Below are 24,903 nucleotides of genomic sequence, written 5' to 3' on the forward strand. Positions count from 1 at the left end.
TGATTTTTCCATCGGCTATCGGGTGCCGCCGCCACCATTGCCGGTAAGGGAACCCTTAGGGTCCCTACTGCGCATTCGCGAATTGCGCTGCACGTTTCTATAGGCACGGTGGCGGGGAAAGGAGGAGTGGGCCGAACTTCTGGGACAGACGGCCACGGTGCCTTGTCCCAGAAGTGGGGAAGGGTACCTGTCAAAAACAGGTACCCTTCCCCCCCCTTAAAGGTGCCAAATGTGGCACCAGAGGGGTGGAGGAAGCAAAAGAGCGGAAGTTACACTTTTGGGTGGAACTCTGCTTTAAGGTATGAATGCCCATCTGATGATAAGTGCAGTTTATATGAACTGCATAAAGCAGTTCATGTCCAAGATTGGACGCACCTTGCCTTCCTTCCTGGGAACTGTACACTGGTTTGAGTAAAAATCCTGAAAACATTCTGAAGTTGGAACCGGGACAATCACCCCTTGAAGTAATAGGTCTTGTACCACCCCAAACAGGGGACAGGCACGAGTTGGAAGGAAAGAACCTTGCCTGGGGACAAGAGTAAAATTTGATCATGTACCTGGACCGAATTACTTTGTGGACTCACTTGTCTTGTACCAGGGAAGTCCACGGGTCTGGAAACCAGCAAAGACGTCCCCCACCTCGATACAGGTGAGAGCACACCTCCCTGCTGAAGGAGCCTTGTCCACGAATCTGGAGAAGCCTGCTTTCAACTTGCCAGATCAGGTTCATTTGGATCCTCCAGAGGAGGCCCTGAAAGGCTTCGAGCCCTTGTCAGTCGACCCTGAGGGCCGAAAATCTTCCTATGAGCCGAGAGGGAGGGCCCACGTCTACAATGAGAGTCCTTGCCCTTAGTAGCTTGTGGAACAAAAGGTACTCTTTCCACCTGTGAGACCTTTAATGATGTCATCCACGGCAGCTCCAAACAAGCGATCTCATTGAAAGGGGAGATCAGTCAAGGCCTTTTTATAAGTCTGGTCTGCAGACCAGCATTGGAGCCAAAAGACACGCCGAAGGAACGCTGCCGAAAAAGAGAGCTGAGCCACTATGGGAGCTGGATCCAAAGAGGCATCAAAGATAAACTGCAGCCCCTGGACCAGTTTGTCCACCAGCTCAGCAAAGACAGGGGGGGTCTTTTCTCCTTCCAGGTCACAGTGTAAAAGCTTAGTCCACTCAGTCAGAGTTTGCAACACCATGGCAATGGTGAAAACTGGCTTCAGTGCTGAACCAGCACGAGTGTACATATTGTGGGCCACAGCCTCCGCCTTCCGGTCAGCTGGATCCTTAAAGGCCAGGGATCCTTCAACTGGAATAATGGTTGCCCTGTTCAACCTGGAAACCGGAGGGACTCCTCATAGGGGTATCACCTAGTAAATCACTTAGGGACCCCAAGGGGACACTTTGGTAGTCCCCACTCTTTAGCGACAATTCTGTCAAAATAGGTGGGGAAAGGAAACACCTTTGCCGCTCTGGATGGCTTGTGAGTGCTAAAAGGAACCTGAGCCTCCCTCGCAGCTGCAGCTGCGTCCTTCATCTTTAGGGTCTCACGCACAGATACAATCAGTGCCTTCACCAGCACCTTTTTGTGTGCAGATGTGAAGGAAACATCCTCACTGAGGATTTTGGGCGCGTGGTCACATACTCAGCAGGATCACCCACGTCCATGGCGGCAGAATCAGATTCAGGTTCTAATGAGACAGATGAGGCAGGGGATGGCGGGGGTGTGCTTTTTGCTAGCCTGTCGCCCGAAAACAACCTCCACCCAGGACACAAAGGACTCCAGGACTGCCGTCAGTGCATGGATGTATAGTTTGGACCTGGAGGACCCCGCAGCCTCAGAGAGGGGATCAGGTGGGGGGATGTGCTCCAAAGACTCCATGAGTCACCCAGGGGACCCCACAAAAAGTGTAAAACACTGCAAAGGTTCAACCCCCACCACACTGGCAGCACCACCTGGTCACCAGGCACAAATCACCAAGTGATCCTCAGCAGAGAGGGAGAGGACCTCACCAGACTTACCACTCAGCAGAAACAGGCACCTGCAGCCACCAAGATAATCTGCAATCCACATGCAGCGGTCAGAAAATGAAAAGATCAAGGACCAGGGGATGGGGATGGGGCTACCACCGCCAAAATCAACCGCCCACAGGGCTCCACTGTCATGGCCACCACTATTTTCAATGGCAAACCACCGCAAAATGGCAGCTGGACTAAATGAGCACACAGAATACAAGAAAATGGCGGACCCGTGCGGCACCACAAGGGTCCCAGGGATCCCTAGGCGTCAAAGACAGGCCCAGGCAGGATGGGGGGCCCTGAAAGGAGCCCCTATCAAGTATAACCCTCCCCCACACAGCCGATCGTCCGGTCGTTGGCGGCACACCCCCCCACCCCCATCGCCAGCATAGCGCCCTGCCCCACCCCAGGAGGTAGACCAGACCACCCACACAGTCCCAGCATAAGTGGAGGGGGGATATGATGGGGGGACAGATGAAGGGGAGTGCCTGATGGGAAGGAGGGGAACCTGGGGGTCCGACCATCCCAAGGAGGGGCCCACGTCTGCCCCAAAACCCTCCAGGGGGAGACAGCTACTCGCCATACCAGGAACCAGGCGGGCACCGCTCCAGACAGAACCCCTTGCCATCGAAATGCGGGGGCTGTCAGCCACAAGGAATGCTGCGACTCGGGTCGAGACCAGTCGTATGTGACCTTGCAAGGCGTTTAACTCGCAGGCCAGCCCCCATCCTGTGGGGCTATGTCGTGGCTGAGCTAGTGCGCACTCGCTGGCCAGACTGGGGTGACCACTGGATCTAGATTATCCAGCCCATTTCCCAGTCTGGCAGTTGATTGTAGATTTCACAGGAGAAAAAAACTGATGAAAAATTTCTAAAAAGAGAAAATTGCCAGGACCAGAGATCCCAGCAAGGAACTAGGTCCTTACTCCTGACCAGGCAGGAAAAAATGGAGTACCTATAGCAGAGAGAGAGAGGGAGTATACCCCCTGGGACTGCCAATAGGCATAGCCAGACTTTTTTTTCTTCGTGGTGTTCTACTCCTGTAAGGGCAATATAACCCAATGGTTAAGAAGATCAGGAGCTGTTTCCGTCAATGAATGAAAGATAAACACTATTTAATTAATTTATAATATTTAAAGCAAACTTCCCCATCCATCCATGTCACCATGCTTTATTTTGTTGAGAAATTACTTTTAAAAAGAACTCCCTAGCATTTCTGGCAATGTCCATCTTGAGTGTAAGGGCCAATGATTCATGTAGCATTTGCATGCAGGAGATTGTGTTTAGCTGAGAAAACCCCTTCTCCTCTCCTCCCCTCCTGAAGACTCCCTGGGATGTATGACATTATTTGCCTAGACAAGAAATAAAGGTAGTAACTGCAGAAATTAAAAAAAAGTGTAAATACAAATAAATATGGTATACTTTCCTATCGTTTTTCTAATGCTAGCAGCATAAGAATTAAAAATAATCAATATTTATTTGGAGAGTGAAGTTTTGCTTTAAGTTAAAAGCTAAAATATGTTTTGATCTGATAAAAATCAATTTTGTGCAAATGTTCATGAATTGGAACTCTGTGAGAATGGGAGGGGGTGTGGCTAATTTGGGCTTAAATTAGCAAATACAGTGGCTGCGGAGCTGCATCTAACTTTTTGACATAGCTCCATAATGCCCCTTTTTTGGAAGAAAATCTGCCTGTCACTCTTTTCTTCATATCTGTATGTATGCATAGATTTGTTTAAATACATGTACAATGTGTTTAACAACGTCTGAATAATGTTCTACAGTTTACATACACCTTCTTTCTAATTGCATTTCTTATCTTTCTGTTATAAGGGAAATGTGACAGTGAAAAAAACACTGCTTTAATTTTTAATGATCTGTTTGGTTGGAAGTGCCTTACTTACTTTATATAAGCAAACTATCCAACAGAGGTTGTCAATTTTATCTTATGTTTTTTAAACGCTTATGTTTTTTGATGAATTGTATTATTCTTGGACCCACTAGACCCACTAGCACTTTTTATATGTTTAGCCTGGTTTCACAAGCTGAAACAGGTGGAGGATCTTAAAAGTAAAGAAATATTTTTCAGATTTTTTTTTCTAGTCTACTAAAGACAGGGCTGTTTACCATAATGACTCATGGACCGGTGCCAAGGGCAGCAGTGTAAAGCTGGGCATAAGCTGATTTTATTTTTTTCAGCCAGCGGGCTAAAAAAAAAAAAAAACAGATTCCATCATCCACACAAACAAGGTGGATGGGGAGTCCCCCTATCCCCCACCCCCCTCCAACCAGGACATTTTATTCTAAAGAGGAACTCGTCGCCAGAATACACTGATAAGCTGATTGACAAACGATTTCCAACCTGTTCTTTTACAAACTATTTTGGGTAAAGTTTATTAGATTTTTTTTTTGAAGATTCTATGTTAGTAAATTGTTGCCTTATATCTATTTTTTACTATATGCTTGCAATCTTTGCTTTACAATTTAAAAAGAGATATGTCATAAAGAATGCCCTATAGCATCATTTCTCAACCTTTTTTCAGTTGTAGCACCCTTTTACTGCCACCGACATACATTGTACATTGGTGGCAGCAGGTGTTTTGGACACACTGTGGGCAGAGTGTTTGTAAATCTAGCCAACTGCTCCCATCTCCATAGAGTCCCTCATCACATCAAAATCCCCTCATCAAAAAGTCCCCCAATAACGGAATCACCCATTATAGAAACCTCACAGTCACACGGATCCCCCATCACAAAGTCACCCCATAACAGAGCTTTCCAATCAAACATTCCCCTCTTCACATCAGAGCCCTATCTTTTGGCTTCAGCAGCATGGCAGAGAAAGGAGGTGGAGGAGGTCTAGTAAAGGCTGACTTCAATCTTGTGCTGAATGCTTAGAGGTGGCCTTGTATGCCACAGGCTCTGGATCAGATTAATGTAAGCGAGCCAACTGGCATCACCATAGCAATCAAACATACTACCAGCATCTCCGGCCAACCGGCATCACCATAGCAATGAAACGTGTGTCTTGACCCCAGTGCATCATCGGTTGTTATGGTGCTGGCATCCAGCACCCTGGCTGAGAAACACTGCTGGATAACTATGGGTTATCTAAAAAGTCAGTACAACTGATGCTGCTTTCTTAGCAATGCTGTCTGTATTTTTTCAGCTGAAGCTATTTGATAAGAAAGGAGTCATTGCTGTGATGACTTACTGATGGGATAGCAAACAGGATCACTCTTACCCTTATTAAACTAAATAAATAACTTAAATAAATAGACACCACACACCATCGGTTTGGATAAAAAATATTAGGCCGCGGCCGTTTATTATTTGTTTTAAATAACAACTAGAAAATGTTTTCAAAACAACAATAAGATATAATAAACACTGAAAACAACCCGATCACCACGATCCAGGTTGTAAAGTAAATAAATACAATTTAAAATTTATCCAACACTTATTCAACACAATATTACACCATAAAACGTCCCCCTTTGCATAAAACAAAGGTGACCCAAAAATAATAAACTTTGGCCGCGACAGCCAAGGGAGGAGGGGGGGGGGCGAGAACAGCTTCTTCTTGGTCCTCTGAGGTGGTCTGAGATACCGGCAGCAAAGAAGCCCCTTATATAGCCCTAATCTGGGATCCAGAACAAACTGAGCGGGAAGCAGGGTGTAATCTCAAATCTCCCCAGATACAGGGGGATTTGAGCGGGAAAGAAGGAAGGAGATGCCCTAATCTCACCAGATACCCGTGTAAATGAGCAGGAAGAGAGGCAGCAGCTGAAACAGGGTCAAAAGTTAATTTGACCCTTGCCTCAGGGACCCTATAACTAATGTACTATTCACCTATATGATTAAAAAAGATAGCCTGCCCTTTCACTATCCCATGAGGAAAATGGAGGGCATAAAATATGCCCCTTTTCCTTTCATTCCTGTAAACAACAGACTTTTTTAGCATTGTATCTGCAGAGATACAATGGTAAATTAAAAGCAGCATATTAATGTTAATATTCATTTCATAGTTTTCAAACTAAAAAAAAAATATATACATATATATATATATATATATATATATATATATATATATATATATATATATATATATATATATATATATATATATACATATACATATACATATATATATATATATATATATATATATATATATATTTTTTTTTTTTTAACTATTTTATTGTTTTTAGCTTGACCTTTATACATTCCTTTTAAATCAGGTCTTCTTTAGGCTTTTTTCCCCCTGTCGTGTTTTTGTATTTTTTTGAGGATGCTAGTCATGGTGTGAGAGATAGTTTGGCTCTAATAAAAGAAGAGACGCCTTCAATCTGCCATGGTTGTTGAAAAAATAAAATTCAAATATTGAAATATGTCAGCCCTGGTTGGAGCCTTGCATGCTTATTTGTATTTATACATTGTACTGTTTACATGTGGACTTCATCTTATAGATTTGCCTGAGTATGGTATAGCAAAGAACTATTAAGGAAAAAATTGTAATGTAGGAATTACAGGCATTTTGTCTTATCTAGCAGAGGTACTTTATTTATCCCTTTTATCATTTGTGTAGATAAATGAATCTGATCCAGCCATGACTAGTCATTTGCATACACCCAGGTTTATTGTGTTTCATTTTGGATATGGCTCAGGGACCTGTGACAGAGCTGTCACTCAAAGACTCCTGTGTGAAAAGAGAAAAGAAAGAGACTCATGAAGTAATTGCTCTGATTCCCCAAACAGATACATTACAATTACATTGGATATCACATTTGATTGCTCTGAAATGGATGGTTAGCTAAAGCAATTTTGTTTCTGGATCAGTTATAATATTAAAACTTACACATGTATATTATTAAGAATTAATTTCATTGCATTTTAATATTCATGCACCATGCACATTTACATATTGGAGTGTGTATTCAGAATGATACCTGCCCGGTAGAATTACAGATTCTATGTTTGTGTATAATGTGAAAAATGTGTGTACCTTTACAGCATTTGGAGGGCTGATATGCATAATTTTTACAGACATACAATTTAAATGGAATTACATATTTCTAAAGTTTCCCAAATAGATGTTTCTATAGGACAAATTTTGAGTTTCAGTGTATACATTTTGGACTGCTCCTTTGCAGGACTGTTTCCCCATAGTCTGCTCTTTTTACTTGGCATTGATCCCTTTTATTTAGCTTGAACTGGCAATACATGGATTGAAATTTGGCTGATTCAGCAGACAAATTTTAATCCATGTGTGGCTATCCCCATTCGAAAGAAGTCAGTCTAATGATCCTCTTCCGTTGAATGGATAAACTGAAAAACTGTTGTCCTATCAGTGTATTCTCACAGCAGTGAGTTCCCCTTCTCAAAATACAATTGGCAAGGTGGGCTTAAGTCAGTCCTTCATCCATTTTCTTTATGAGGATGGAGGAAGCTGTTTGATTTTTTCATTTAGCCTGCTGGCTAAATGAAAAAAAAAAAAGTGCACCATACAGTATATGGCCAGTTTTAGTTCCGAGAACCTTCTGGCATGATTAATTCTGATGCTTCCACACCATTAATTAAATGTTTTTTTTAAGGACTATGATTTAATAAAATGTAATTTTTGTGTGTTTGTAAAATGAATCATTTACACAGGTATTATTAACACAAGCAACTTTATAGCAGCGCAGCACTTTACAATATTTAGATATATTGAATGGTAATATGGCATGAAATAACCATATGCAGTTTTTAGAATACAGTAGTTTTAATGGCAGTAGCTAATATTTTAAAACAGTCAGAGTATTTAGCTATATGAATATTATTAACATCTTTACACAATTTTGTATGTGGACCACAGACAGTTTGTAAGCTCTTAGACAGTGTTTCTTATGTCACAATTAAATTAAAAGTAATTATAGTCACCAGGCTGCTATACTGTTCTTTCTTTGCAAGAGATTCATATTCATTTTAAATTTGCTTTTCAAATATTCATGAAGTACTTTTCACAGAAGAAAAGGATATTATAAAACATTTGTAAGTCATTAAAATTTAATTTTAGTGATATATTTCAGTGGAAATGTTAACTTTTTTACTTTGACTAGCAATATTTACATAGCTTGATATGTCAAGATGGGGGGAATGTGAGCGCTTGTCACCTTGCAGAAGCAAAATGGCTGCAAAGATAAAAAAATAGCTGTAAATACAGTGTGAATGTTAGCTTTCTATTAAATTGTATGTATTAGTTCAGTAACTTTTCTGAATTCATAATGATTTTAGCATTTTCTGTCTATATGTTCTATAACATAAATAAATAAAGCTGGGAGCACATCATACTTTGATTTATTGTTATCCTACCATCTGAATGAGTAAAGAGAGAATTGCTGTACTGGAAAAGAGGTGGGGGGGGGGGGGTTTGGTTAATAATAGCTTGGGTTCATAAGAAGTGGGTTGAATGGCTTTGGCTTTTACTTGGCTGGGCTCTTTATATAAATATATATATATATATATATATATATATTTCTGCTTTAGCAATGAACTTCTCTTTTTTGCTTCTTTTTTGGCCAGTCAAATGTATGATTGAAAGCTTTTAGTTATATCTGTTCGATAACTGCAATAGGATATCTTTTGATCTTTACATCAGCTGATGAATTTATTTGTTCTTTACATGTGCTGCACTTTTATAAGTTATATTGTTTCCAGTTCTCTTTGTGGACTACAGATCACCTTTCCCCTATGTTATGTAAAAGAGGAGAAACAATACTGCTGTTACAGTTGTACTACTGCATATCCTATCAATAAAACGCATTAAAAAAAATACCAAAATATTGATGAATAAAATAATAGATACAGTGCCTTGAAAAAGTATTCATACCCCTTAAAATTTAAAACATAAGTATATTTTATTGGGATTTTATGTGATAGACTAACACAAAGTGGCACATAATTGTGAAGTGGAAGGAAAATAATAAATGGTTTCCAAAATTATTTTACAAATAAATATGTGAAAAGTGTGGCGTTCATTTGTATTTAACCGCCTTTTCTCTAAAACCCCTAACTAAAATCTAGTAGAACCAACTGCTTTCAGAAGTCACTTAAATAGTAAAATAGAGTCCACCTGTGTGTAATTTAGTCTCAGTATAAATACAGCTTTCTGTGTACTCAGAAGTCCTCAGAGGTTTGTTAGAGAACCTTATTGAACAAACAGCATCATAAAGGCCAAAGAACACACCAGACAGGTCAGGGATAAAATTGTGGAGAAGTTTAAAGCAGGGTTAGGTTATAAAAAAAATATCCCAAGCTTTGAACTTCTCACGGAGCACGTTCAAACCATCATCCGAAAATAGAAAGAGTATGGCACAACTGCAAACCTACCAACAGGGGAGCATTACAAACCTTGCAAACCTACCAAGGAGAACATTATTCAGAGAAGCAGCCAAGAGGCCCATGGTAACTCTGGAGGAGCTGCAGAGATCCACAGCTCAGGTGGAAGAATCCATCCACAGGACAACTATTAGTTGTGTACTTCACAAATATGGCCTTTATGGGACAGTGGCAAGAAGAAAGCCTTTGTTGAAAGAAAGCCATAAGAAGTCTTGTTTGCAGTTTGTGAGAAGCCAAGTGGGGGACACAACAAACATGTGGAAGAAGGTGCTCTGGTCAGATGAGACCAAAACTGAACTTTTTGGCCTAAAAGAAAAACACTATGTGTGGTGGAAAGCTAATACTGTACATCATCCTGGACACACCATCCCTACCATGAAACATGGTGGCAGCATCATGTTGAGGGGATGCTTGTCGTCAGCAGGGACAGGGAAGCTCTTCAGAGTTGATGGGAAAATGGATAGAGCCAAATACAGGGCAATCATAGAAGAAAACCTGTTATAATCTGCAAAAGACTTGAGACTGGGGCGGAGGATCACCTTCCAGCAGGACAATGACCATAAACATACAGCCAGAGCTACAATGATCTGATTTTAGATCAAAGCATATTCATGTGTTTGAATTGCTCAGTCAAAGTCCATACCTAAATCCAATTGAGAATGTCACTCTCTAGATGTGTAAAGCTGGTAGAGACATCCCCAAAAAGACTTGCAGCTTTAATTGTAGCGAAAGGTGGTTCTACAAAGTATTGACTCGGGGGGGGGGGGGAGCTGAATACAAATACATGTCACACTTTTAAGACATTTATTTGTAAAACATTTTGAAAACCATTTATCATTTGCCTTCCACTTCACAATTATGTGCCACTTTGTGTTGGTCTATCACATAAATTTCCAATAAAATACATTTACGTTTTTAGTTATAAAAGGACAAAATGTGGAAAATTTCAAGGGGGTGAACACTTATTCAAGGCACTCTATTTTGCTCCAAATATCTAATAAACATTACAGCTCTCTGGTGTAATCACAAGTAGCCAGCAGTTGTACTGCACTGACATATAGAAGTACATATACATTTGTAAGCATGCCCACTAGTGTACCTGCATGGTCTGTTAAAGAAACCTGTTGTGCAAACATACTTGTCCATCATATTGCGCTATACAATTGTTTTCAGGCAAATTATGTAAAAGAAATAGTCTGAAAAAAACATATGTAAAATGATGGTGTAAAGTAACTATGCAATCATGTTCAAGTGTAGAAATGGAGCCACACACTATTAATTTTGGCCACAGTAACAAGAATCCAAAGATTGGCTTTAGCTCAACCTTTTCCCCCCTGAAGTGTTTCACATGTATAGGGCTTGATTGTAGAGGTAGCACTCTGCGATTGAGCCTTACCTGGGTGAAACATGTTAGTGGGTTTTTCTTATAGGAGGAGAGTGAGCTTAAAACAGTTTTTGGATTCTTTTTGCTTTGGCCAACAGTAACAGTTGCAAAATCTGCAACATATTCAGCTGTGCTCTGTTAGAGAACAAGCACCTTGTAGCAGTAATTTAGGCCGGAGGGCTAAGTAAGCAGTGCCATTCAAGCAATGCTTTTTCTTATATTCATCCAATGATGTTGTTATTGCTTGATCATATACTGCCCTTTGATCTGTGTCTCTACATTGTTTGTCTTTAAAACTTGGAGAAAAACAGAAGAGAACAACAGGCTATCATTGTAAACTGTAAATCTCTATACATTTACTGGATGGGCTATACAGTTGGGAATGACCAGAGAGCACAAAATCTTCTGGCAAGAGTACAGAAGTCACAAAAGTTCTCTGTGCTCCTCTGTTTTGTCCTATCTCTCATCTATTCTTTGAAATAAATATAGAAAGGTTTTAGGAGAGAACAGTTGTGTAAACCTATAAAAAAATGTGTGTTCTGCTACAGGCTTTCAGTATCCAGAGTTTCAGCAGGCACATGAATAAAGTGTCAGAGCAATGTCAAAGCTTTTCTATGACAACCCTTGCCTGCCAAATTGTAGTCAAATTCCCCAGCACAAATTAGTTGTCAGAGGAACTTTTCATTAATGTGCCACAGTCCTTTTCCCATGAAACCCCACCACCTACTGCTAAACTCTGCCTTTAATTTCCCTACCATACCATGAATAAGTGACCGAGTCAGGAAAAATCCCCTTATAGACTAGACTGTTGTCACCCTAATGTTCCAGTGGCAATTGCAAAAATATAAAAATACTCATCTTTTCTATTCTAAAAATCTGACAAGCATTCTAACCCGTCTGCATTCCATACAAAACGAAATATTAAGGCTTTGAATATTCTTTCAGAAACCTTTGGATACTAAACTTTAATGATGTTTTCATATCATTACACAACATTAATAGACAAGAAATTGTTGCTTCTTATATACAGTAGATTGCAAAATACAATAGAATATAGCACAGAAAATATGTTGGGCCTTTTTTTAATCTAATCTTTTTAGCATGATGCATATTTATGAATTACCTAATCGTAAAAACATGTACAAGGAATTTACCCATAAACCCAATTTGGTACAGCGTGTTTATTCATTTTAACCCAAGCTCTGTGAGCAAAACCAGTTATAATAAGAAAAACATTTCTTCCTGATGGAAGTGTGGAGAGAAATAGCTAATCCATTAGGTTTACCAGTAAATACAATTCCCCATGCTGCATTCAGGCTCAGATAACATTCTTACATCATCCGCTAAAAGAGTTTTTAAATTAAAAACCAGTGAACAAAATGGAAGAAGGAAATTGTACTCCAGCATGTACATGGGAATAACCAACTACAAAATGTTTCTTTTTTAAATTTGTCAGTGATATTTATTTTTATTATCATGGTCAATTTTTGCTTTAACATGACTTTACTAATACTTTACACTGATCATTGATCTTTTATTTAACACTTTTAGGATCACATTGCTGACAAAACTTTAAATAGAGAGTTCACTTTTTATAATTTCATCCTTCCTTTATTTTAGTAATTACCATGATGAGGGGGTGTTAAAAACAAAAAAGAAACCATATCTGTTATAGCTGGTTTAGTCACCTTAAAATGAAAACAAGATGGGCTGAGCAAGGGGCATGTCATGCCTGAAAGGATGATTAGATAGATGTTCACTTGCATATGGCCAGTGACAGAGTTTATTCGTGTTGTAAGACAAACTCTTCAAGTATAGACTAGGACAGGGGATCCAAACTTTCTATAGAAAGGGCCAGTTTATTGTCCTTCAGACTTTAGTGGGTCAGGACTGTGTCCAGTGGCAGTAAACAATGCCTGATCTTTGGTATTAGGGGGAGAAATAGTTTGTGTCATTTAGAAGAATTTTGCCTCATAGCTGGTGTCAGTGGAAGGAATAGTGCCCCATTGTTTGTGTCAGTGGCAGGAATAATGACTCAAGGGCTGAGTAAAGACAAGCAAAGGGCTGCATCTGGCCCCAGGGCCACAGTTTGGAGACCACTGGACTAGGAGATTAAACCAATTACAGTATCCTTGCTTCGCCACTAGTCATTTCACTTTACTCTTCACTTCCTGTCTTGATGGGTCAATTGCTTAATGTTTATCTGAAGCCAGAACATTTTTAGTGTTGAATAGAGTAGAGAACGATTAAAACCCCTAACAAGTTTTTTCTTTCTGTCTAGTGTCCTCTTTTTGCCATTTCTTTTACCTTATGTACTCAAACAAACATAAGGTGAGAGGAGATCTCTGGAAAGTGATGGTAATCTTCTCTTTGAGAGCTGTGATTAGAACATGTTCACATTTGCCTAGTCACCTTGGAAGCTCAAGAGTCACCTGATATTTTGAAATGGTCTTCCAGGAGCATGACTAAATCACCTGCATATCCCCTCTTCATTTCACCATGTATATTCTTCCAGCTTCTGGAGCCCAATAGACATACTACTGTTCCCCATCCAGACCTCAGATTAGCTTGGTGTTGGTTTAGACAGTGAGGACACTTCTGCCCCCATAACCTGCTTCTGGTCCTTTGGCATCAGTATGTCACATGATGCAGAGCTGAAAAGAAATCTAGGGCGGAAGGCTTCCTTACAGACTGCATGGTGGAGACTGCACTGCCAACTACGGGATCCACTGAGAATGGGGTAAGTGGGGAGGTGGAGGGAGCACTGATCCAAGCCTCCTGGCTGAGTCAGGTAGCTCTGGTGCTCTTTATGTGCAGCTGATCCTGGTCTAAGAAAGGAATGGAGCTGTTTGTTGGCAGAAGCTAGAGGTCATCATGATGCACTATAATGTGTGCATGGCTTAGCCCAGGGAACACATAGAACTGCACTCCCTAAAAGCCCATGCCTGTACCATGGTGGTAGGGATCTTCACTGGGTTGGTCTCCTAGCATATTTAGATTGTTTTACATAGATTTTTGGGGGGTGTTCCCTAGACTAGAGCTCCTGCAGTTTCTCAACCCCCTTATTTTAATTAAGCATTTTTCCTGAATCCCAGTGTCCTGTGAAATTGTTGCTTGCCCTAATCTCCCCAACATGTTGATGCCTCACTAGGTTGGGCCAAGTGGAAATAAATTACTAGAGTACAGAGCCAGATCAGCAATGAACAGAATCTGTATACTGTTGTTACTGAACTAATTTTTCCCCCATAATATGGTGGTTAGATTGGGGATTGAGATGATATCGGGAGGAGGGGTTGTAGTTTAGGGTCAGATGATGTTATGTAATGACATTGCTTAACATTGGACTTCTGTGAACATTTTTGTTACGTTTTTTACATGAAAAACTGTCTCTTAATTCAACTTGGCCACACCCCTTATTGTACGCCCATTTTGCTAATATGCACACCACTGCTACATCACCCTACTTAACTTCTCATTGGGTTGACCACTCTGCCTGGTTTCCTTTCACATTTTTGATTATTTTGCTCAATTCCAGTTCCAGTTGAAATGGTCACCGGAAGAAATAGGGATCACAAATCTCCCCAGTGGGGACAGTTATAGAAACCCGCCAGAGGTTTTAACCATTTCTACTCTATCCAGAATAGTAAAAATGGTTAAATGGAAGCCACCTTTTCTATTAAACTATGGTAAATTATTTTCACTATGCACAATTGTGCAGTTAAAAAGGAAATTATAAGAACTGATTTTCGAGGAAAAAGCCTTATGTCGATGTAAAAATGCAGCTATATATTGTATGAAAAAAATTTCCATTATACCCAGAAGTGCTAGGCCCTGGAAGTAGGGTACAAAAAGTAAATGTGAGTCCCCAGGCCCAACTATTGTCAAGTACACAATAGTAATATTATAATACTACAAAATGCATACATAAAAACTAAAACTACATAGATACTATGTAAATGAGAATTCATATAATGAATTGCTGGGTGTAATTAATAATGTCGATAGAAACATACTGTTGATAGTGCAGCTTGTCAGTTGTAAAGAAGTTATTTGGAATCAGACCTGACAACATTGTACTGTGCTTGTACACAAAAGATAATTACTAAATATAGCAGCACTAATGATATTTTTGTTTAACAAAAGATCCTGATGTGATGTTTTTTTGATGACAGGCTCTCTTTAATGAGACATCAGGGGTCTAAAAGACCTCTGATGTCTCAACCGTCCTCCAGTGAAACTGGTAGAATGCAGATCATATTCCATCGGTTTCTGCACCAGCCATACAGGCTGGGAAAAGTTAAAGGGGGACCCAGAAGTGATGTTATAAAAGTAACTTCCAGTTCAGCAAGAAGAAGGGGAAGAGAGTGGATATAATTTCACTCTGCTCCCTTCCTTCTACCTGGCAGCACATACTATGCCTGCCCTCGGCTTGTCAATGAGTGCATGGTGCACTGGATTCATGGCAGGGGCATCGTTAACAGGGGTGTTTGAAAGTAATCAGTCAACTGCACAGCCGCCATATTGTTTCCATCCGACAGCTGGCAGTTGGCTTGTCACATATACATGCTGTCCCCAATGTACTGTATCTTTCAGTGTGGTGACAGAAACATTAAACATTGGTTTCCTATGTGATAGGAATAAAGTTATTTGAAAAACAAAAGTGTTTTACGTCTTAACATGTTGGGTAACTATTTTTATGCACTTTGGTGACTTTTTTACTGAACATTTGCGCTTGATAAACTATTGCGCAAATATCATGTGACATAAGGAAATTAGAAATACTGTAGCTCCGATTTATTCTCCAGGGTCTCTGCTTTCAGGAAATTGGAGGAGTTTTAGCTCATCTTTAGATCTTAAAATATAATTTTAACCTATGCAAAAAAGAAAACAACAACAAAAAAATAATGGTTTCAGCAGCGGAAGATTTAAACTGCCAACTGATGAAAAAAGGAATGCATGCAGGCTCATCTACATGGTTTTATTCCTTGTAGAGGTTGGGCATGTCTCATGCTGACACATTGCTAATAGGAACTGAGAGCACTGCTGCCATCAGAGGAACATTTAGAACTAATGCAATTTTTGTGTGATGTTAAACAGATGTACTAATAGCAACTTTTCAGATTCATCTGTTTGGTTGTCAGGAATGTAGCTGTAATTTTTCTCCATGTATCTGCTAAATTAATCTTTCCAATAAGTTTAACATTTAAGCAATGTCTGCTCTTTCCAGCAGCGGACATAGTTTTAATATGGTTGGTGTATTTTAAATGTAGCTGACGTCTCTGTCATTTTCTTATATGCTTATGTTTTATAATATAAAATAATAAGTAATCAGAAATAATTTGAGTTGGATGAACTGTATTCACACACCAATCTCCACTCTCTTTTTACAGAATAATGACATAGTTTACTACAACGCAAAGGAGGATCACTATGATGTAAGTAACTAAATGTTTCCCTTTGTTTACATCCTAAAGTCAACAGCTATGACAGCTGTTTTATACTTTTAAAAGCAAAAGTTTGCTATGCCCATTGTAAGCCACAAAACCTTCTATGGCTATTTAAAGCAGGAGTATATTCACTTTGGCCACTTGGCTCCAGACATGCAGAAACATGTCTCTTTTACATTAAAAATCCTTCCTGGTCGCCTTTTTTAAATTCCTAAATGAAGTTCCACTTTAGTGATTTAAACAGGGTCTGTTTTCTTGGAAAACATGGCTAAGCTGCACCAACTGTCACAATCCTGCCCAATGAGAGTGCCTCACTGGCCATGAGGATAATTACAGTTAAAGGTGATATAGCAGTGGATGATATAGCAGTGGATGAATTTAGTGCTTCATGGTAGTCAGACCCACTAACAAAGTGACACAGTTTGAAAAGGGGGGATTTTTAGCTAATTAAATGTGTGTTTGGTCTTTTTTTTTCACATTTATTTTTGAACATTTTTTTGGCTGTACATCTTATCCTTTAATTGAATATAATTTAAAATAAAGAAATATAAGACCAGTTTCTTTACAACGTGTTTATGATAGAAAACAAATTGTTACCCCAGCTCTACTGCCAATGTGAAAGTCCATGAACTATAATCCGGTGCTCGAGCCAGGGCGTTCAGATCCCATAGGTAAAATTCTTGATTTAAGAAGGCTGGCAACTCAGATGCTCTTAAATAAAAGTACTGTATCTGTTACATGGGTAAACAGGTAAAAAAAAAATATATATATATGTGTGTGGGTGTATATATATATATAGATAGATAGTCCTTCTCCCATACATGGTAATGCTACTGACTCATTTTTCCAGTATGCTTCTGTACATCAGTCGAAATGCTTTTATTGTCCTAGATGCAAAATAATACCTAATACCTTTTTGGTAATCTGTTTTAGTTTCATATATGATAAACTGGAGTCTGTTGCTGACCTAATTTTTAATATAAACTTCAAAAGACTTCCAGACTTTACTAATGAGCATCTAGAGGCAATGGGTGTTTTTAAAAACCATACATATTTTATTTACATAGCATCTATGCAAATCAGGACCTAAGAACTAATAACAGAGGTATGTAAAAGAATAACTATGTTAAAAACTATTTGTATATTAACTAGACAAACAGCAATCTCAATGCAATTTCAGGTAACAACCCATTTTGTAATAAAAAATACTTACTGTTTATAGAGACCCTGCAGACAAAATATTTTAAGGCCTCTGCATTAAGAATTCAGCTTATGAAAAGTCAAAAGTAGATACATTTCTGTATAGTCCAGAGTTCTGGAAAAACTGTACTGTATTCTTTCATTATTTTTCTTTCTTTGGCCATAGATGAAAATAATTATAAATAAAAATTCTTAGGAAAAGTCTTAGGAAAATTGGTATAAAAATTCTCAGAACATTCTAATGTCAATTGACATATTTTGTTTGCTTTTAACATTTGATTTTGAAATAAATGAACTTTGAATATAAACCACATATACTATTATAAATTGGTTTGAGAAAAGATTTCTATACCTGCTGCTTCAAATGTTCTTATCATTGCAGTCAAAAACGAACATCCATGTGACCCACTAGTGATTAGAAAAGCAAACAAACGTTCTTAGAACATTCTTTTTCTTAGGAATTTTAGTTTGAAATTCTACCCATATATGGCCTTCCTTCCTTCTTTCCTCCAATCACTTGTTTTTGAGCTTCTCTAACATGCCCTAGGGGGTTTAACTAGATAGAGTTTTCCACATGAAACAAGACAGGAAAATCCTGTGACTTGTCAGACAGAGATGACCAGCTGAAAAGCTATGAGACTCCTTTTTATCAGTTGTTTAACCACTTCCATACTGCGTCATTGTAAAATGACAGTGTCAGGAAGCTTTTGTCGATCCAGGCCGACGTTATATGACGGCGGCCCGGTCTCGCCGCTACTGCGTGCCCCCGGGGGCGTGCAGTGCGGCGATCAGGGATGAGGCTCGTCCGGACATAGCCTATCCCCAATCAAGGTAAACAGCCAATTAAAATTGGCTGTTTACCACGTGATCGGCTGTGTCAATCACAGCCGATCACATGTGCGGCTCCAGCACGAGCCGCTCTTTCTCTCTGCAATGCATGCCCCTGGGGGTGTGCAGCGCAGCGATCGGGGACGAGGCTCATCCCTTGGACAGAGCCCATCCCCCGATCTAGGTAAAGAGCCAATGATATGTCAATCACAGCCGGTCACAGAATGTCAACAGAGAACACGGTAACTAGCTGTCACCGTGTTCTCCTCCTCACACACTGATCCTGTGTGAGGAGGAGATTGTGGTAACAGCTAGTTACCGACTACAGTGCACCCCAAAACACACTGATTGCCCCCCTCAATAAAGATGATCTGTCACTAGCCCATCAAAGTACCTGTCACTAGCCCATCAAAGTACCTGTCACCAGCCCATCAGGTACTCTGATGACAGGTACTCGGGTACTCTGATGGGCTGGTGACAGGTACTTGGGTACTCTGATGACAGGTACTCGGGTACTCTGATGGGCTGGTGACAGGTACTCGGGTACTCTGATGACAGGTACTTAGGTACTCTGATGACAGGTACTCGGGTACTCTGTTGGGCTGGTGACAGGTACTCGGGTACTCTGATGGCTTGGTGACAAGTACTCAGGTACTCTGATGACAGGTACTTGGGTACTCTGATGACAGTACCTGTCATCGGAGTACCCGAATACCTGTCATCAGAGTACCCGAGTATCTGTCTCCAGCCCAGAGTGCCCAAGTACCTATCTGCACCCCATCAGATTACCCGAGTACCTGTCTCTAGCCCATCAGAATACCCAAGTACCTCTCTGAAGCTCATCAGAGTACCCGAGTACCTGTCTGCAGCCAATCAGAGTACCTGTGTACCTATTTGCAGCCCATGCCTCCTAGATTATGTGTTGGGGTGTTTACTTTCCAAAATTGGGTCATTTTGTGGGGGTTTCCATTGTCCTGGTGTTCCAGGGCCTTCAAAAGTGTGATAGGTTGTAATGAAATTATATGTGTAATTTATGCTCCTAGGACACCTGACGGTGCTCCTTGCATGTTGAGCCTCTGTATGTGGCTATGCTGTGACAAAGTCCCACACATGTGGTATCACCATACTCAGGAGGAGTAGCAGAATGTATTTTGGGGTGTAATTGCAAGTATGCATATACTGTGTGTGAGAAATAACTTGTTATTATGACAATTTTGTGTAAAAAAAAATATTTCTTAATTTTCCCAAGAATTGTGGGAAAAAATTACAACTTCAAAAAACTTACCATGCCTCTTGCTAAATACCCTGGAATTTCTACTTTCCAAAAAGGGGTCATTTGGGGGGGGGGGTATTTGTACTGTCCTGACATTTCAGGGCCTCAAGAAATGAGATAGGCCATCGGTACATCAGGTGTGATCAATTTTCAATGATTTGCACCATAGCTTGTAGACTCTATAACTTTCACACAGACTAAATAACCCCTAATTTGGGTTATTTTTACCAAAGATATGTAGAAGCAGAAATGTTGGCCCAAATTTATGAAAAAAAATTACTTATTTGCAAAATTTTATAATAGAAACTAAAACAAAATGTGTTTTTTTCAAGATTTTTGCTCTTTTTCCACTTATATCAGTGGTGATTAAATACCACCAAAAGAAAGCTCTATTTTTGTGAAAAAAAAATTATAAAAAATTTGATTGGGTACAGCGCTGTATGACTGAGTAATTATCATTCAAAGTGTGAGAGCGCTGAAAGCTGAAAATTGGTCTGGGCAGGAAGGGGGTGTAACTGCTCCGTATGGAAGTGGTTAAAGTGGATAAAATGGCAACTCCGAGGCTACTTGGGCATTTACAGCTGCTTGACTGTTTTTTAGTGAGACAGTGGGGGTTATTATATAAGGGCCCATTTACACTATTGTGCTGGGCTACTGCAACACACTGGTGAGAATGAGTAGAGTATTTTAAATTTCCAAAGTTAATTTTTACTTTGCCAAGTTAAAATGGTGAAAATTCACATTGCAAGGCATATCCAAATGTGCAAGGAAAATTAAAAAAACAAAGAGCAAAACAAAAAACAACACAATGTTTCCTGCACATGATTGGTTAATTAAAGTCAGCATAGTTTAATTTACCAAGCTAAGGGAAAATGTTCTTTCCTAAGTGAACAGCCTATAGTGGCTTCCTAAAATATTGAGCACTAAAACGGTATTAGTGTTTGATGTGTTCTTTGGTTTGTTGTTCTTTTTAGAAGTGGAAATTAATATTAGAATTATGAAACAGGCACAGTATTCTTACATAGTTACATAGTAGGTGAGGTTGAATAAAGACAATAGTCTATCCAGTTCAACCTGTGTAGGTGTGTGTGGCTGTAATCATCTCACATACCCCTGAATGTTCTGATCCTTGAGATGTACGTCTAATAGTCTTTTGAAAGCCACCATACTACCCCCAGAAACCACTTCTTGTGGTAGAGAATTCCACAATCTTGTAGCCCTAACAGTAAAGAACCCCCCACGTTGCCTGAGGTTAAAACACGTCTCCTCTAATCGCATTGTGTGCCCCCGAGTCCTCATGCAATCCCTTCGACTGAACAGCTTTTTTTCTAAGCTGAGATCCCCATTAAGATATTTAAAAATTGCTATCATGTCCCCCCTCAGGCGTCTCTTCTCCAGGGAGAATAAATCAAGCAATTGGAGACGCTCTTCATAATCAAGGTCCTCCAATCCCCTAATTAGTTTAGTTGCCATTCTCTGTACTCTCTCCAGCTCCAACACATCCCTTCTGAGGACTGGCGACCAGAACTGGACAGAATACTCCAGATGCGGTCGGACCAGAGTTTTATAAAGTGGAAGGATTATAGTCTTATCTCTGGAAAACATCCCTTTCTTTATGCATGCTAATATTCTGCTAGCCTTGGTAGCCGCCGCTTGACATTGCAAGCTGTTGCCTAATCTATCATCAACCAAGACTCCCAGATCCTTCTCCATTTTTGATTCCCCCAAGGGTTCCCCTCCTAACGTGTATTGTGCTTTTATGTTTTTAGTCCCCAAGTGCAAAACCTTACACTTCTCCACATTAAACCTCATTTGCCAAGTCATTGCCCACTCCGTTATTTTGTCCAGGTCATTCTGTAGGATATCTGCTTCTTGCTGAGCAGTTATTGCCCTGCCCAATTTTGTGTCATCAGCAAAAACTGATATCGAACTACTGATCCCGTCCTCAATGCTGTTTATGAATAAATTGAACAAGGTTGGTCCTAGGACTGAGCCTTGGGGGACCCAGCTTACTACCTCAGACCAGTCTGAGTATGCGCTGTTTATTACCACCCTTTGGATATGGCCTTTTAGCAAGGTCCGTATCCAAGAGCAAACCCTGCTGTCGATACCTGCAGACCTTATTTTATAAATTAAGCGCTTGTGGGGAACTGTATCAAACGCCTTAGCGAAATCTAGGTAAACCACATCCACTGGTTTGCCCCTATCCAGCTCACAGCTCACCTTCTTTTTTGCCCTCACCTTTAATTTGTTTCCCTTTGCAAATTCCTTATCATTGTGTACACTACAGGAATGCATGCACACAATGGAGTATGATATTTCTATAGCTATACAATTAAGTAGACCTATAACCATGGTAAAGGGAGCATACTTTTAGCCTTATGGATCATTTACACAACTAAGACTCTCTGGAGATTTTAGCTTATGTTCAAAAATCTGAACTGATCTTGGGTTTCCCTGTAACACGGATAATCACTTAACAATTAGGCCATCTAACTCAGGTCAGACAGTCCTGAAACCCTGCCTTCAAATTCTGATCCTGTCAAGATCAACAGTAGATTGTAAATGACCCTGTTTTTTTATTGTTATTAAATTATGATCAACAATATATGTATCATCCACTAAAAATAAAATGTATCACTTTCCATCTAAATGGTACAATGCTTACTGGAGCTATTAAAATAGACAGAGTAACTAACTGATTTTTGTTACAACAATTTCTGTTAATTGACTCAAGTTTAGGAAAGTGTTGGAACACTTTAGTAAGATTTGAATTGTTTGTATGCTTAATTACTTATTTAAGTGTGTTTTAATGAACCATTTCTATATTTTAATTATTATTGAAACAGCTGTTGTAATGCACATATTTTTACTCTCTCTGTAATATATTTATTTCGCTTTGATTTAGCTGTAAAATGTAATAAAAAGATTCTTGTCAGCTGTAGCTAATGGACTGTGATGTGACACCACACTTTGCCTAAGGAGGAATGGTACTCTGTTCCATGACTTACAAACTATAAATAATTGTGCAATTAATTTTATTTAACCTCCAGTTCTATTTTGAAGTAGATACCTGCAGAGATATCTCATTAAAATAAACCATCCTAATAAGTTACACACAATTGAAATGAACTATCCTGCACTTTTGCCACCACAGAAAAAGTGAAAGGACATATATATACAGTTGTGCTCATAAGTTTACATACCCTGGCAGAATTTATGATTTCTTTGCCATTTTTCAGAGAATATGAATGATAACACAAAAACTTTTCTTTCACTCATGGTTAGTGTTTGGCAGAAGCCATTTATTATCAATCAACTGTGTTTACTCTTTTTAATCATAATGAAAACAGAAACTACCCAAATGGCCCTGATCAAAAGTTTACATACTCCAGTCCTTAATTCCCTGTATTGCCCCCTTTACTATCAATGACAGGTTGAAGTTTTTTGTGGTATTTGTGGATGAAGCTCTTTATCTTCTCAGATGGTAAGCTGCCCATTCTTCCTGGCAAAAAGCCTCCAGTTCCTGTAAAGTCTTGAACTGCAAGTTTGAGATCTCCCCAGAGTGGCTCAGTGATATTGAGTTGAGGAGAGTGATATGGCCACTCCAGAACTTTAACTTTATTCTCCTGTAGCCAATGACAGATCAACTTGGCCTTGTGTTTAGGATCATTGTCATGTTGGAATGTCCAAGTACATCCCATGCACAGCTTCCGGGCTGATGAATGCAAATTTTCCTCCAGTATTTTTTGATAACATGCTGCATTCATCTTGCCATCAATTCTCACCAAATTTCCTGTTTCTTTATAGCTCACACATCCTCAAAACATCAGCGATCCACCTCAGTGTTTCACAGTTGGAATGGTGTACCTTTTATCATAGGCCTTGTTGACTCCTCTCCAAATGTAGCGTTTATGAGTGTGGCAAAAAAAAAAATTCAATTTTGGTTTCATCCCTCCAAATGACTTTGTGCCAGAAGGTTTGAGGCTTGTCTTTATGCTGTTTGACGTATTGTAAGCGGGATACTTTGTGGCATTTGCATAGTAATGGCTTTCTTCTGGCGACTCGACCAGGCAGCCCAACTTTCTTCAAGTGCCTTCTTATTGTACATCTTGAAACAGCCACACCACATGTTTTCAGAGAGTCCTGTATTTCACCTAAAGTTATTTGTGGGTTTTTCCTTTGCATTTTCCTGGCAGTTGTGGCTGAAAATTTAGTTGGTCTATCTGACCATGGTTTGGTTTCAACAGAACCCCTCATTTTCCACTTCTTGATTAGAGTTTGAACACTGCTGATTGGCATTCTCAATTCCTTGGAAATCTTTGTATATCCCTTTCCTGTTTTATACAGTTCAACTAGGTTTTCCCGCAGATTCTTTTGACAATTCTTTTGCTTTCCCCATGACTCAGAATCCAGAAACATCAGTGCAGCACTGGATGAAAGATGCAAGGGTCTGCCAGGAGTCCAGAAACTCATTGACCTTTTATACACACACACTAATTACAAATTAGATCACATGTGAGGATGGTTACCTTTAATAGCCATTCAAACCCCTTTGTGTCAACTTGTGTGCATGTTATCAGGTCAAATCACCAGGGTATGTAAACGTTTGATCAGGGTAATTTGGGTAGTTTCTGTTGTCATTATGATTTAAAAAGAGAAAAAACAGTTGATAATAATAAATGGCTTCGGCCAGACACTAACCATGAGTGAAAGAAAAGTTTTTGTTTTATCATTCATATTCTCGAAAAAATGGCCAGTGGGAAGTGGGTACCTGTCAAATCTAGGTACCTGTCAAATCTAGGTACCCGCTCCCCCCCCCCCCCGCAAAATAAATGACATGCCAAATGTGGCATGTTAGGGGGTCAGGAGCACTAAAAGTGGAAGTTCTACTTTTGGGTGGAACTCCGATTTATTGGGGGAATCCCTCCCTCTGCACTATTGTATTCTGACAGTGGAAGATTTCCCTGCCGTCAGAATACAGCCAGAAGTGAGTGTATGAAAAAAACCTGACAGGCTGGTTGTACTGAAGTTAATTGATGGATAGACTTCTGTACACAATACAAACCAAGGATGTGTGTGTGAGCCACTCAGGCTGCATAGGAGTAAAGTCCTTTGTCCGTCACTGTGAGTACTGGCCAGGAAGGGAGCTTGTCTATGTTCCAGACAATAGTAGAAAGTGACTGGGTGTTCTGGGAGCTACATATCAAGTCAAGACCCACTGTATGATGGTGAATGGCAGTGCTCAGTCAAGCCTTTGGCAAAAAAAAACCTAGAGGCTGATTGGTTTGCATGCAGAGCTGCACCTGATTTTGCAAGCACTATTTTAGTAAATCAACCACAATGTGTCTCAAAAAAATCTAAAAAGTTATTATTTC

General features: G+C 39.8%; 1 protein-coding gene across 2 annotated transcripts in view; it reads left to right on the forward strand.

Moving 5' to 3' along the window:
• Positions 1–24,903, forward strand: part of CACNA2D1 (calcium voltage-gated channel auxiliary subunit alpha2delta 1) — a 960,240-nt gene that overhangs the window by 472,627 nt on the left and 462,710 nt on the right. For both annotated transcript variants that reach the window (XM_082257081.1, XM_082257082.1), the window contains exon 5: positions 16,168–16,212. In XM_082257081.1, coding sequence (XP_082113207.1) covers positions 16,168–16,212 — 45 coding nt within the window. The remainder of the gene's footprint in view (positions 1–16,167; positions 16,213–24,903) is intronic.

This window comes from Pelophylax lessonae, assembly GCF_965119305.1.
Source record: "Pelophylax lessonae genome assembly, chromosome: 4".
Taxonomy (NCBI): domain Eukaryota; kingdom Metazoa; phylum Chordata; class Amphibia; order Anura; family Ranidae; genus Pelophylax; species Pelophylax lessonae.